The 14,224-nt window shown below is 43.5% G+C and overlaps 1 protein-coding gene across 19 annotated transcripts in view; it reads left to right on the top strand.

Moving 5' to 3' along the window:
* The window catches only part of SUSD1 (sushi domain containing 1), a 113,223-nt gene that overhangs the window by 78,906 nt on the left and 20,093 nt on the right, over positions 1-14,224 (top strand). For 12 of the 19 annotated variants that reach the window (XR_012159126.1, XR_012159127.1, XM_073345628.1 and 9 more), the window contains 2 exons: positions 10,608-10,701; positions 11,941-12,190. The exons of 3 other annotated variants lie outside the window; for them this stretch is intronic. Coding sequence is in view for 12 of the 16 variants with exons in the window: in XM_073345628.1 (XP_073201729.1) it covers positions 10,608-10,701; positions 11,941-12,190 (344 nt within the window). In the remaining 4 variants the exon portion in view is untranslated. Of the gene's footprint in view, positions 1-9,664; positions 9,816-10,116; positions 10,326-10,607; positions 10,702-11,940; positions 12,191-13,369; positions 14,217-14,224 lie in introns of those variants that run through there. 4 more of the 19 variants (XM_073345634.1, XR_012159128.1, XR_012159129.1 and 1 more) reach the window with 4 other exon arrangements.

Here is a 14,224-nt window from a genome sequence, read left to right as displayed (position 1 = left end):
CTCTCAAAGCATGGCAATGCATGCCAATGCATGCATCATGGTGCTAATGGGGCAGGTTCATGCTGTGGAACGCCGATTCTGGGCTCGGGAAACAAGCACAGGCTGGTGGGACCGCATAGTGTTGCAGGTCTGGGACGATTCCCAGTGGCGGCGAAACTTTCACATGCGTAAGGGCACTTTCATGGAACTTTGTGACTTGCTTTCCCCTGCCCTGAAGTGCATGAATACCAAAATGAGAGCAGCCCTCACAGTTGAGAAGCGAGTGGCGATAGCCCTGTGGAAGCTTGCAACGCCAGACAGCTACCGGTCACTTGGGAATCAATTTGGAGTGGGCAAATCTACTGTGGGGGCTGCTGCGATGCAAGTAGCCCACGCAATCAAAGATCTGCTGATATCAAGGGTAGTGACCCTGGGAAATGTGCAGGTCATAGTGGATGGCTTTGCTGCAATGGGATTCCCTAACTGTGGTGGGGCCATAGACGGAACCCATATTCCTATCTTGGCACCGGAGCACCAAGCCGCCGAGTACATAAACCGCAAGGGGTACTTTTCGATAGTGCTGCAAGCTCTGGTGGATCACAAGGGACATTTCACCAACATCAACGTGGGATGGCCGGGAAAGGTACATGATGCTCGCATCTTCAGGAACTCTGGTCTGTTTCAAAAGCTGCAGGAAGGGACTTTATTCCCAGACCAGAAAATAACTGTTGGGGATGTTGAAATGCCTATATGTATCCTTGGGGACCCAGCCTACCCCTTAATGCCATGGCTCATGAAGCCGTACACAGGCAGCCTGGACAGTAGTCAGGAGCTGTTCAACTACAGGCTGAGCAAGTGCAGAATGGTGGTAGAATGTGCATTTGGACATTTAAAGGCGCGCTGGCGCAGTTTACTGACTCGCTTAGACCTCAGCGAAACCAATATTCACACTGTTATTACTGCTTGCTGTGCGCTCCACAATATCTGTGAGAGTAAGGGGGAGACGTTTATGGTGGGGTGGGAGGTTGAGGCAAATCGCCTGGCTGCTGCTTACGCGCAGCCAGACACCAGGGCGGTTAGAAGAGCACAGGAGGGCGCAGTACGCATCAGAGAAGCTTTGAAAACCAGTTTCGTGACTGGCCACGCTACGGTGTGAAAGTTCTGTTGGTTTCTCCTTGATGAAACCCCCCGCCCCTTGGTTCACTCTACTTCCCTGTAAGCTAACCACCCTCCCCTCCTCCCTTCGATCACCGCTTGCAGAGGCAATAAAGTCATTGTTGCTTCACAGTCATGCATTCTTTATTCATTCATCACACAAATAGGGGGATGACTACCAAGGTATCCCAGGAGGGGTGGTGGAGGAGGGAAGGAAAATGCCACACAGCACTTTAAAAGTTTACAACTTTAAAATTTATTGAATGCCAGCCTTCTTTTTTTTGGGCACTCCTCTGTGGCGGAGTGGCTGGTTGGCCGGTGGCCCCCCCACCGCGTTCTTGGGCGTCTGGGTGTGGAGGCTATGGAACTTGGGGAGGAGGGCGGTTGGTTACACAGGGGCTGTAGTGGCAGTCTGTGCTCCAGCTGCCTTTGCTGCAGCTCAGCCATACACTGGAGCATACTGGTTTGGTCCTCCAGCAGCCTCAGCATTGAATCCTGCCTCCTCTCATCACGCTGCCGCCACATTTGAGCTTCAGCCCTGTCTTCAGCCCGCCACTTACTCTCTTCAGTCCGCCACCTCTCCTCCCGGTCGTTTTGTGCTTTCCTGCACTCTGACATTATTTGCCTCCACGCATTCATCTGTGCTCTGTCAGTGTGGGAGGACAGCATGAGCTCAGAGAACATTTCATCACGAGTGCGTTTTTTTTTTTCTTTCTAATCTTCCCTAGCCTCTGGGAAGGAGAAGATCCTGTGATCATTGAAACACATGCAGCTGGTGGAGAAAAAAAAAGGGACAGCGGTATTTAAAAAGACACATTTTATAAAACAGTGGCTACACTCTTTCAGGGTAAACCTTGCTGTTAACATTACATACATAGCACATGTGCTTTCATTACAAGGTCGCATTTTGCCTCCCCCCACCGCGTGGCTACCCCCTCAACCCTACCCCCTCCCCGTGGCTAACAGCAGGGAACATTTCTGTTTAGCCACAGGCAAACAGCCCACCAGGAACGGGCTCCTCTGAGTCTCCCCTGAAGAAAAGCACCCTATTTCAATCAGGTGACCATGAATGATATCTCACTCTCCTGAGGATAACACAGAGAGATAAAGAATGGATGTTGTTTGAACGCCAGCAAACATACACTGCAATGCTTTGTTGTACAATGATTCCCGAGTATGTATTACTGGCCTGGAGTGGTAAAGTGTCCTACCACGAAGGACACAATAAGGCTGCCCTCCCCAGAAACCTTTTGCAAAGGCTTTGGGAGTACATCTAGGAGAGCCGCGAATGCCAGGGCAAAGTAATCCTTTCACATGCTTGTTTTAAACCATGTATAGTATTTTAAAAGGTACACTCACCGGAGGTCGGGAAAAGCGGTTTCTCTGCTTGCTTGCTGTGAGCTATCTACAACCATCATCATCATCTTCTTCATCCCCAAAACCTGCTTCTGTGTTGCCTCCATCTCCATTGAAGGTGTCAAACAACACGGCTGAGGTAGTGGTGGCTGAACCCCCTAAAATGGCATGCAGCTCATCATAGAAGCGGCATGTTTGGGGCTCTGACCCGGAGCGGCCATTCGTCTCTCTGGTTTTCTGGTAGGCTTGCCTCAGCTCCTTCAGTTTCACGCGGCACTGCTTCGGGTCCCTGTTATGGCCTCTGTCCTTCATGCCCTGGGAGATTTTGACAAAGGTTTTGGCATTTCGAAAACTGGAACGGAGTTCTGATAGCACGGATTCCTCTCCCCATACAGCGTTCAGATCCCGTACCTCCCGTTCAGTCCATGCTGGAGCTCTTTTGCGATTCTGGGACTCCATCATGGTCACCTGTGCTGATGAGCTCTGCATGGTCACCTGCAGCTAGCCACGCTGACCAAACAGGAAATGAGATTCAAAAGTTCGCAGTTCTTTTCCTGTCTACCTGGCCAGTGCATCTGAGTTGAGAGTGCTGTCCAGAGCGGTCACAATGGAGCACTCTGGGATAGCTCCCGGAGGCCAATACCGTCGAATTGTGTCCACAGTACCCCAAATTCAACCTGGCAAGGCCGATTTAAGCGCTAATCCACTTGTCAGGGGTGGAGTAAGGAAATCGATTTTAAGAGTCCTTTAAATCGAAATAAAGGGCTTCATCGTGTGGACGGGTGCAGGTTTACATAGATTTAACGCTGCTAAATTCGACCTAAAGTACTACTGTAGACCAGGACTATGAAGGTATGGCCCTCAATTTACCCACAGTTAACAAATGTTCCTGGTGAGTCATGGATTTACATTTCAGAACATAGGATCACAACTTCAGCTGGTATAAATTCCCATACCTCATTAACTTCAATGGAGCTACTCCAGTTTACTGCAGTTGAGGACCCGGCCCATAGATTCTGTAATGCTAGATGCCCTCTTACAGAGGCACATCATTCCATGGTGACCATGTTCCTCTATGGAGGAAATTAATAAGGGTAGAGAGCGTATTTAGTGTGAACCTGTGCCGTATAGTTCCCTATTAATGAAAGGTTGCTTTGTGCTCAGACAGAAAAAAGAGAGAGAATCTACAGCGTTGATGAATGTCTGTCGGGAAACCTACCCTGGCTTCAGATATCCTGAATGAGATGATTCATTATGCCCATAATGGGATGTGTGTTTACACAAAAATTGGAATTCAGCAGCTTGCTACTTTCCTTACCACAGTCAGCCTGGCAAGCAGATTCCTTTTTAAATAATTCTGTGATGAGCATGTGATTGTTCTTGTCTCCTGGCCAGTAAAGATGTTCTATTGAGTGGTTCATAGAGCATTGAAATTCTGTTCCTTTCATATTCCCAGCAGTGTCCTCCTTAGGCTGCCTTTTCTGCCTTCCCAGCTTGCATAAGAGTTCTTACCATGTGCTCACATAAGATAGGAGCTTGAGTCATGAGAAATGGTTGAGCAGTCATTGCCCAATCAATATTAAAAGATTGGTGATGTGAGCTTTCTGTGTTTTGGCAAGAAGGACAGTTTGTGACTGTTTCTCCTGCTCCCCTCCATTACCCCTCCCCAAAAAGGGCTATTAAGGTTGTACTGTCTCTTATTTCTCTGTCAGAGTTACTGATTGTGTGTAGTCCCAAATGTGTTCTTCTCTTTTATAGATCATTCGTGAAGAAGATATCCTAGGTAAAACATTGTCGCTGACTATTTCTGAATTGAAGAAATGTCTTTTTTTTTTTTTTTTAAAAATAAACACTCACTGGCATTTGAGAAATGGCTAGGAAGAATTTAAGAAATACTGGTCTTAAATGAATAAGCCACAGCAAGGATATGCATCATAGAAGATTAGGGTTGGAAGAGACCTCAGGAGGTCATCTAGTCCAACCCCCGGCTCAAAGCAGAACTAACTCCAACTAAATCATCCCAGGCTTTGTCAAAACGGGCCTTAAAAACCTCTAATGATGGAGATTCCACCACCTCCCTAGGTAACCCATTCCAGTACTTCACCACCCTCCTAGGGAAATAGTTTTTCCTAATATCCAACCGAGACCTCCCCCATTGCAACTTGAGACCACTGCTCCTTGTTCTGTCATCTGCCACCACTGAGAACAGCCGAGTCCCATCCTCTTTGGAACCCCCCTTCAGGTAATTGAAGGCTGCTATCAAATCCCCCCCTCACTCTTCTCTTCTGCAGACTAAATAAGCCCAATGGCTCTGCAATCACATCAGCCAACTCCCTTAGCACCCTAGGATGCATTGCATCTGGCCCCATGGACTTGCGCATGTCCAGCTTTTCTAAATAGTCCTTAACCTGTTCTTTCACCACTGAGGGCTTCTCACCTCCCCCCATACTGTGCTGCCCAGCGCAGCAGTCTGGGAGCTGACCTTGTCTGTGAAGACCGAGGCACACAAAGGTAGGGACCCCTCACTCTTCTTATTAAAAATTATTTACATCAGAAATGAATAATCATGAAACTGAAGGTCTAGAAAGAGTTATTTGCCCTAAGGGAATGAATTCCACAGCATTATGTTTCCTCCATGAATAGTTTTGTGGTGCCCCTCTCATTCTGGGTTTTTGTCACACATTGCATCCCAAATGGAATTCCATAACCTTAGGGGAAAATAAAACAGCTTACCATTGTTCCGTTCATGTGCAAGTAGGAATAAAGTTAGGCTAACTCACCTAACTCCCCTCGTGGTTGGGGGATCTTTCATTTCTTTTTCTTTTTTCAAATGTTAAAAATTTCCGCCTTCCACTGAGGGAGGAAGGGACTGTAGGAGACATGTGGATTTACTGTGGATATTCCCTGATATTTCTGCTATCCTGACAGACCTCCAGGGGGTGATGAGTTACAACAAAAATTACAGAGAAATGATTTTCTGTTTCAGTGAAGCAGGCAGGGGGATTGATGACAACCAGTAATATAAATGTATGTTTTTATGTGACAGGAATTTAGTCTCCAATCTTGCAAATATTTATGTGTGATGTATTTAACTTTATATATGTGAGTAGCCCTATTGAAGATAATGGGACTGCTTGCATGAATAAAATTTAGGCACAAGGGTAACTGTTGACAGGATCGGTGCCATAAACTAGCCCAATGCAATTGTCTATGAGAGGTTGTATGTGAAATCCTTCCTCTATATATAAACTTAATCTCCTTCCAGTGAATTTTGGGATTTCTACAGGTCTCTTTTTTTGGCCCCTTCCATTTCTCCTTTTATATCCTGTCTCTGGGCAGTCACATTCACAAATACAACTCCAGCTGCCACCATTATGCTGATAACTTGAAGATTTACTTCTGCATGCCTGACCTGTCTCCCCCTGGCCGAACCAAAATCTCAGTTTATTTTTCTGACATCTCCCCATGGATGTCCAACCTTCATCTTAAACACAACCTGGCCAAAGCAGAACTCTTAATCATTCTCTCCAGTCCTCCAGGACACCATCACCATCCTCCCTTTTGCCTGGGCCCATAGCCTGGGCATTTTCTTTGACTTGGCCCTCTCTAGATCTCCACTTCCAGGCCACACCTAAATCTTTGCATTTCTTCCTGCATAACATCTCTTAAGATATGACCTTTCCTCTCTGTCCGCACAACTAAAACTCTCATCTGGTCACCAGAGATGTCATTGGAATCAAAAACTTTCATGTCTCAACTGCTTCAATGGTGTCTTCTCTGGCCTTGACAAATTCTGCTGCCTGGAGCATTTTCCTGACTTGTGACTTTGATTACATCTCTTCCCTCTTGCACCTTTCCACCGGCTTCACCTTCTTGTCTGCATCAGACACAAACTACTTGTCTTCACTTTTAAGGTCTCCACAGCCTAACCCTGCCTTACCCAGCGTTTCACACATGGGACCCCTGCATTTGTTATGCAAATGATTTTCCGGTCTTGATTTTCAATTTTAAAAAAAATTTGCAACCAGTGATTGCAAAATCTGTGATTTTTCCCCTCACTTGTGGGAGAAGCTCTCCATTTTGAAACACTTGGAGGAGAGGAAGGTGATCAGGAACAGTCAACATGGATTCACCAAGGTCAAGTAACGTCTGACCAACCTGATTGTCTTCTGTGATGAGATAATTGGCTCTGTGGATATGGGAAAAGCGGTGGTTGTGATATTTCTCGACTTTAGCAAAGCTGTTGATAAAGTCTCCCATGGTATCCTTGCTAGCAAGTTAAAGAAGTATGGATTGGTTGAATGGACTATAAGGTGGATAGAAAGCTGGCTAGATTGTCGGGCTCAACAGATAGGGCTCAACATCTCGATGTCTAGTTGGCAGCTGGTATCAAGCGGAGTACCCCAGGGATCAGTCCTGGGGCTGGTTTTGTACAACATCTTTATTAATGATCTGGATGACGGGATGGATTGCACCCTCAGCAAGTTTGCGGATGACACTAAGATGCGGGGAGAGGTAGATACGCTGGAGTGTAGGGATAGGGTCCAGAGTGACTAAACAAATAGGAAGATTGGGCCAAAAGAAATCTGATGAGGTTCAACAAGGACAAGTGCAGAGTCCTGCACTTAGGAAGGAAGAATCCCATGCACCGCTACAGGCTGGGGACTGACTGGCTAAGCAGCAGTTCTGCAGAAATGGACCTGGGGATTACAGTGAACAAGAAGCTGGATATGAGTCAGCAGTGTGACCTTGTTGCCAAGAAGGCCAATGGCATATTGGGCTGTATTAGTAGGAATGTTGCCAGCAGATCGAGGGAAGTGATTATTCCCCTCTCTTCAGCACTGGTGAGGCCACACCTGGACTATTGTGTCCAGTTTTGGTCCCCCAAGTACAGAACGGCTATGGACAAACTGGAGAGAGTCCAGAGGAGGGCAGCAAAAACGATTGGGGGCTGGGGCATGTGACTTATGAGGAAAGGCTCAGGGAACTTGGCTTGTTTAGTCTGCAGAAGAGAAGAGTGAGGGGGGATTTGATAGCAGCCTTCAACTCCTGAAGGGGGCTTCCAAAGAGGATGGAGCTCTGCTGTTCTCAGTGGTGGCAATGGTCTCGAGAAGCAATGGTCTCAAGTTGCAATGGGGGAGGTCTAGGTTGGATATTAGGAAACACTATTTCCCTAGGAGGGTGGTGAAACACTGGAATGGGTTACCTAGGGAGGTGGTGGAATCTCTATCCTTAGAGGTTTTTAAGGCCTGCTTGACAAAGCCCTGGCTGGGATAATTTAGTTGGTGTTGGTCTTGCTTTGAGCAGGGGGTTGGACTAGTTAACATTCTGAGGTCTCTTCCAACCCTAATATTCTATGATTCTGTGATAAACATTTGCAAACAATGTGTTTTCAAGAAATGTCAGTTAGGAAAATGGCATTATTTCAGCAGAGAATTGTCTGAACTAGAACCCTTGATTTGACTTCCCTGAACTTGAGAAAAGATACCATCTGGATGCAAACCTTGTTGCTCAGGGGCATCACTATTTTTAAAGCATTATCATCAGCAGAGAATGGCTTCTAGAAAAGCAGAGAAACTCAAACAGGGCTGCTCTAGTGCACCAAATGAAGGATTTCTAAAAGGGTGGTAAGCTAAATGATTGACTGGCCATACGCATATGTTCATTTTAAATAGAGGCATATTTAAAAAGAGACATAAAGAAAATAATATCTTTAAATTGAGTCATTATGACTGTAGTATGTATAGTAAAGTAAATTACAGTGCTGTCCTAGTCATATAGTATTGGTGGAGTGCAAAAGATCAGCTAATCAGAAAGACCTTAAGGATTCCTACTGAAAGTGACACTGTTCATCACACGTGTAGTGAATAGTCTGTGCAGTCCTAAGGCTTCAGTTGTAAACTGTGTCTGTAAAAAGTCAGAGGTCTCTGAGATTTAAACCAGGGACAAGTAAATTAGGAATCTTAATGTTTTTTAAAAATTCAGGCCATTCCTGTGTGAAATATCTACTTGAGAACAAACAGGTGAGTCGCATCAATATCATCCAAAAGCTAGCAAGTTTGAGCTGGGGCTGTGGTGCTCAAATGGTATGGACAGCAACGCTGGCTTTAGTTTATTCCATGGCAGAGAGCTATGCACCAGTTTGGGGAAGAAGCTCGCACACAGACCTCAACGACATCCAACTAAATGTGGCTCTGAGACTTGTAAGTGGCACCCTGAAGGCCACACCGCTGCCTTGGATTCTAGTCCTCGCAAACATACTTTCTCCAATTATCTGGTGAGAGATGGCTATGTTGCACTAGTACAAGACAATTCTTGCTAATCCAAAACTCCCACTCCATGATAGCTTTGTTCACCCATCTTGCGCTTGCCTTAAATCCTGCTGGCCATTCTGGGTGCTTGGAGAAGCTCTTCTGTCACCCAGCTTCAACTCAGAAAACCCCTGGCGGATACAATGGGCAGGCTCTGACATAAACAACAAGCACCTTGTAGATGATCGCACCGTTGAACGACCTGGTTTCTTGCTCTGCCGAAGATAGTGGATGACCATCAACCATATTAGGACATTACATGGAAGATGTGTGCACCTGATGCACAAATGGGGAATCAAGGATTTGCCACAGTGCGAATGCGGAGTCTTCCAAAACCATTGAACGTGATGTGGACAAGTGTCCCATCTTGTCATTTCCAGGAGGTATAGCCTCAAGATCTGTGCTGTTTTCCTATTTCACTTGCAATGCTATTACATGTTCTGTCTGCTATATTTTGGCTTTCAGCTAACACTGTGACCCAGCTCAAATATTCTTGCCATAAAAATGAAACCCATGGTAAAGTACCAAATTCCTGGCCTACCCAGCACTGATTCTGAGAGGGGTATTTGGAGCGGGGTTTAGTTGAAGACGGGTAGATACTGGCACTTTTAGGTTTGTGTCACTGTGAAGTTTGAAGGATACTGCTTCAAACTGGTGGCCTGTAATCCTGGGAGAATGTTTGTTTTTATAGTAATTTACCTGAAGACCAAGAGGGATAGATGTTAATGGCAAACCGCTGAATTTGGGGTGGCAGCTTTTCACTCTTGATCAGGAATTTTCCCACACAATGGCTGCTCTGCATTAGGTGCTGCTATTGTTGCCGACTTTATGAAGGTGGTCTGAAGGCTTTATTTTTCCCACAGGGATTGTTAAATTTTGATGATCTGCAGGCATGGTAGTTGACTTATTTTTGGCACGCATTAACGTTCTGGCAACGTGCATTTTTCTTAATGTCCTGGCTGCCAAATACTGCATATGGAAGAACTTCATCATAGAGTCCTCCTGTTTCCTGGGGTGAGAATGAAACTAATTATAAATTTTGGATTGTTGCGGCTTTACATCTTATTAGGGCAGTCTGACCAGTTGCCCAATGTGGCAAAGACCCCAACTTTAAAGGCACTTGTGGCTTGCAGATTTGCAACTCTTCAAGCCACATGCTAGGCCTGGCAGGTACTGGTAAGTGCCCTAAAGCTGTTTTTCCCTTTACACTGCCCATCTGAAATTTAATACAAAGCTCAGATTGGTTAGACATTTTAGGCCTTGTGCATTCTGACTAGGATTAAAAAAATATAAAAATCCTGAATATTTTCTCCAGGCAGAAAACTGAATTAAAGCTTCTCTTGACTGTGCTGAATGTCAGAGGAAGGTGAGGGTACAAAATAGGAATCAAAGAAAGCCACTGCAACAGCATTTATTTTCCTCCCTCTGAGTTCTCCAGGATTCGAGGGGGCTCTTGAAAGTTCAGGGAAGCACTTGCTGAAAGTCTCTGATGACAGCTTTAAAATATTTGACGGAGGCATTCAAGGTCTACAAAAAGTAAGGTTCAGATCGCACATATTGGCTTTCTTAGGTTGAGCCTGCTGATATGCAGTTCGATCGAAATAAAAACCATCTCCAATATTTGTTAACCAAAAACGTCGTCTGTACATTTTAAGGTATCTTGTGTTCAGATTTGATTCTAAAGCACAGCTCTAGCTTTTAGGGTTAGCATTTTAGTTACTGTGCTGTGTGAGAAAACGCTTACTACCCTCAGACTTGGATTATTCCTCAAACTTTTCTAAAGTACTGATACTGTTTGCTTTTTAGATCCTCCATTCCCAGAAATAGAGTTTGTAACAGTACACGGTCCTGTGCCAGCGCTCAGCCTACGGAAAGCAGAAGATAGAAATGGACCTATCAGGTCTGTGTTGTTTTTTTTCTGTCCTTCCTTACATGCTCCTGATTCTCTCAAAATATATTTTTAAAGTACTGATCATTTAGATGTTTGTTTATTTTAGACTGTATTCAATTAGATAATTTTATTAGAGGTGGGACCAAACCAGAATGTTTGAATCCAGGTCCCATCTTCACTGTAGTTTGTGATTGTTCAGATCTGGAGTTTTGCTTCAGTTTAATCTCTCCTTTTTGGACCACAATTCTGTCCTCAATTACTCTGAATTTATGCTGGTGTAACTTCATTGGCTCAGTGGAGCTACCCCAGATATTCATTGGTGTAACTAAGAGCAGTTTATAATTTTTATGTGCAGACCACATTATGCAGCTAGCAGGAAATTCTCTAGTTACTAGAGAAAACCAGTTACTAGAGTTAGTTACTAGAGAAAACCAAGAGGAAGTTGAAAAAGGTCTTTTCTCCAAATCCTGATAAACAGCAACACCATATTAATTTATGGGTACCAAAAATGATAAATACTCTTTGGAGTAGTGAGTTTTAACTCTGCTGACGTCTGGTGGTAAGTGCCTGGGAAATGAGAGAGACGAGTTACTGGAACTCACGTTACAGTAAAGCAGGAAATATTTGGAAGCGAAAACCTAGTGCAGGAGCCAAAGGATAGTGTAGCAACAGTACAGTACATGTACTCTGAGAGTTGCTCTTTTTTATGGGAGGACATCACACTCTGAACTTTTAGTGAACTCAAGGGGCAAGTTTCCAATTAAAGTCCAATAGATGGGAGCTCTCATCACTTTCTTGATACTGGAAACAGCATCTTTCTGGGAAATCAGGAACAAATAGTTTTTCATAGGTTGATAATATCTTTCAGCTCCACTTTGGCTTCAAGGAGAAAGTTGTGCGTTGGATGAATTGAGCAAACAGGCAGTTTGTAGAGATTCATAGTTGGCAATTCTCATATGAAAATACTAAATTAGCATGCGCAATCATGTTAAATCTGTGTGTGCAATTTGGAAAATCAGCCTTATAATAGGCATGTATAGTCTGTTTTAAACAAAGGCAATAAATAGCACATATATAAAGGGAACTATTTCACCCACACATGGAAAGAGTTCACCTGAGATGTTAGTGATTTGAAAACTATTAAACAAAGGGCCAAAATATATAAAGAACTAAATGCAAATATGATTTATCTCTGGTGTTTAGTGCATGCAAATGAATGCTGATGGTTGCTTTTCTGTTTCATTCTAGTTTTTATCAAGTGATTGTGCTTCCCTTGGCCTTGCAAAGCACATTTACTTGTGATTCCCTGGCTGCTGTGACTTTCTTTAGCAATGCCACTGAGGGTTATGTGGCAGCTGAATTCCTGGCCAAGGATGTTGCTGACAACATGCTGATCTCTCTTGGAGACCGACATTACTATGGGGCATTCTATAATGCTCCCTTAAAGCAGGGGAAAGATTACTGTGTGGTACTGAGAATTATAAGCCAATGGAATAAGGTAATGGGTATTTTTTTAAAAAAAAAACTTTTCTCTGAGTCTTTGTTGAATGAAAGAAGTTTTGATTGGAAAACCAGGGAACATTTTCAGTTTTTTGTTCTGTTTTGATGATATTGTCAGAGACAAGAAGTTGATGATATAAAACTTAAATTGAAAGGTCCTGAAGTAGACATTTTAATTGCTTGCAGTAATTGTAATGCAGAAGCGATTCTGGATGCTGAAATATAAACAAAGGAAAGGATTAGGGATTTAGTGCCAACTTCTGCCTTAATGGATGGGTGCACAAACCCCACTGATTCGTAGGTAATTACAGGTGCCTATAATTTACAGAGGCCATAATTTAGCCATAGGGAGTGTTAGTATCTGAAAGTCACTCAACATCAACATATGATTCTTTCTTTTGAGTCAAGTGCTTTTACTCTAAGGTATTCTGTTCTTCCAAGTGACTCTACAAGATAACCAGACCTTCTTTAATGGAGTTTTTTGTTTTATTTGCATTTTAGCCTTATAAATAACAGGGGATGTCAACTCTGGGCACCCCTGGTTTTGCGGGAAGACTTATTGAGAGGGTGTATATTGACACTCATACCTTTATTGAAGGGGCAGGATTGTTGAATTTTCAACATTTGAGGAGAAGGAAGCCTTTATTTATTAGTCATTGTAGTTAAATAGGGCTGTCAAGCGATTTAAAAAATTAATCACAAGATTAAAAAAATTATTTGTGATTAATCGCAGTTTTAATCGCAGTGTTAATAATAAAATACGAATTGACATTTATTATGAATATTTGTCGATGTTTTTCTACATTTTCAAATATATTGATTTCAATTACAACACAGAGTACAAAGAGTACAGCGCTCACTTTATATTAAATAGTTATAAGCAAACACCAGACCAAAGAATTTTAAATAATGTGACTAAATTCCTAAATTGCTCAACTTCCACATTATTGTTCTTGTGGAGTCGTCATTTCAGCATCATACACCTGGTCTACACTAGACAAATTACTTGTTCCTGACAACGGATGTCAGCAATGGGTAATTTTTTTAGTGTAGACCAGGCCATAGAGTATTCCGGGTAATACATGACCTGAAGTTTCACAAAACAGAACTTTCACGTCTTCTTTATACATCATAAAGTAACCAAAAAGGGTACAATCCCATTCTTTTCCTTTTGCAGGTCACCTTTAAATATTCTCCTACAGTTCTGGAAACCCAAGCCCCATAGCATTGTACAAATGAGAACCAAAAAATGAAAATGGCTTTTAATAAAATTGCAACGTATGCACCTGTACAAGCTGAGTGAAATGCGAAAGACTGAGGGAACTGTGAGGGACATCCACTTACACTAGCCAAATGTCATGCCGCCTGATCCGCAACAGGGAATGCTGGGAGAGCATCAGGGAAGGAGCTAGGAAAGCTGAGATAATGGATGAGTACCATTTTTCCTAATGATAAATTTGGCAGGTGAGAAGTGGGAATTCTGGAGAGAGAGGGGGCTTGGGAAATAGCTACAGATTGCCTGGCACTATCATGAAAACCTCCATTAAGCAGAACAAATTGTCCATCCCTGGATGTCTCCTCAGTGAGAGAGTGGTGTTATTTAATTAACTCCAACCCATCTGGTGCCTGTTTCAGTCTCCACTGATTGCTTTATGGATTCCATACCTCTCAACCTGCCAAGGCCCAAAATGAAAGATACTTCGAAAATAATAGTGCTTGGAGCTTAAAATGATGTGGGATTCATTTCTTTAGCATAAATAAAGCCGCCTACAACCCCAGTTTCATCATTCAGCATTTGTGGAGTGAATATGTAATAAAGCCACAGTAAGTCTGCGAGGGAGGGAGGTAAATTTGGTTTTCCAGTTAGAGTATTTTGTAGTATGTAGCACAGGCATCAAAATGGCTAGGGGTAGAAAGTTGAAATTTGGAAAATAAGGAACCCTAATTGAGGGGAAAATGCCTTTAACTGTTCTGCCAACTGGTCTTGGAAAAGTCATGGTGTGCGCGCATGTACAGTACATTGCTCGTGTTT

The sequence above is a fragment of the Lepidochelys kempii genome, chromosome 5 (assembly GCF_965140265.1).
Source record: "Lepidochelys kempii isolate rLepKem1 chromosome 5, rLepKem1.hap2, whole genome shotgun sequence".
Taxonomy (NCBI): domain Eukaryota; kingdom Metazoa; phylum Chordata; order Testudines; family Cheloniidae; genus Lepidochelys; species Lepidochelys kempii.
This window is presented reverse-complemented; position numbering and strand designations above follow the sequence as displayed.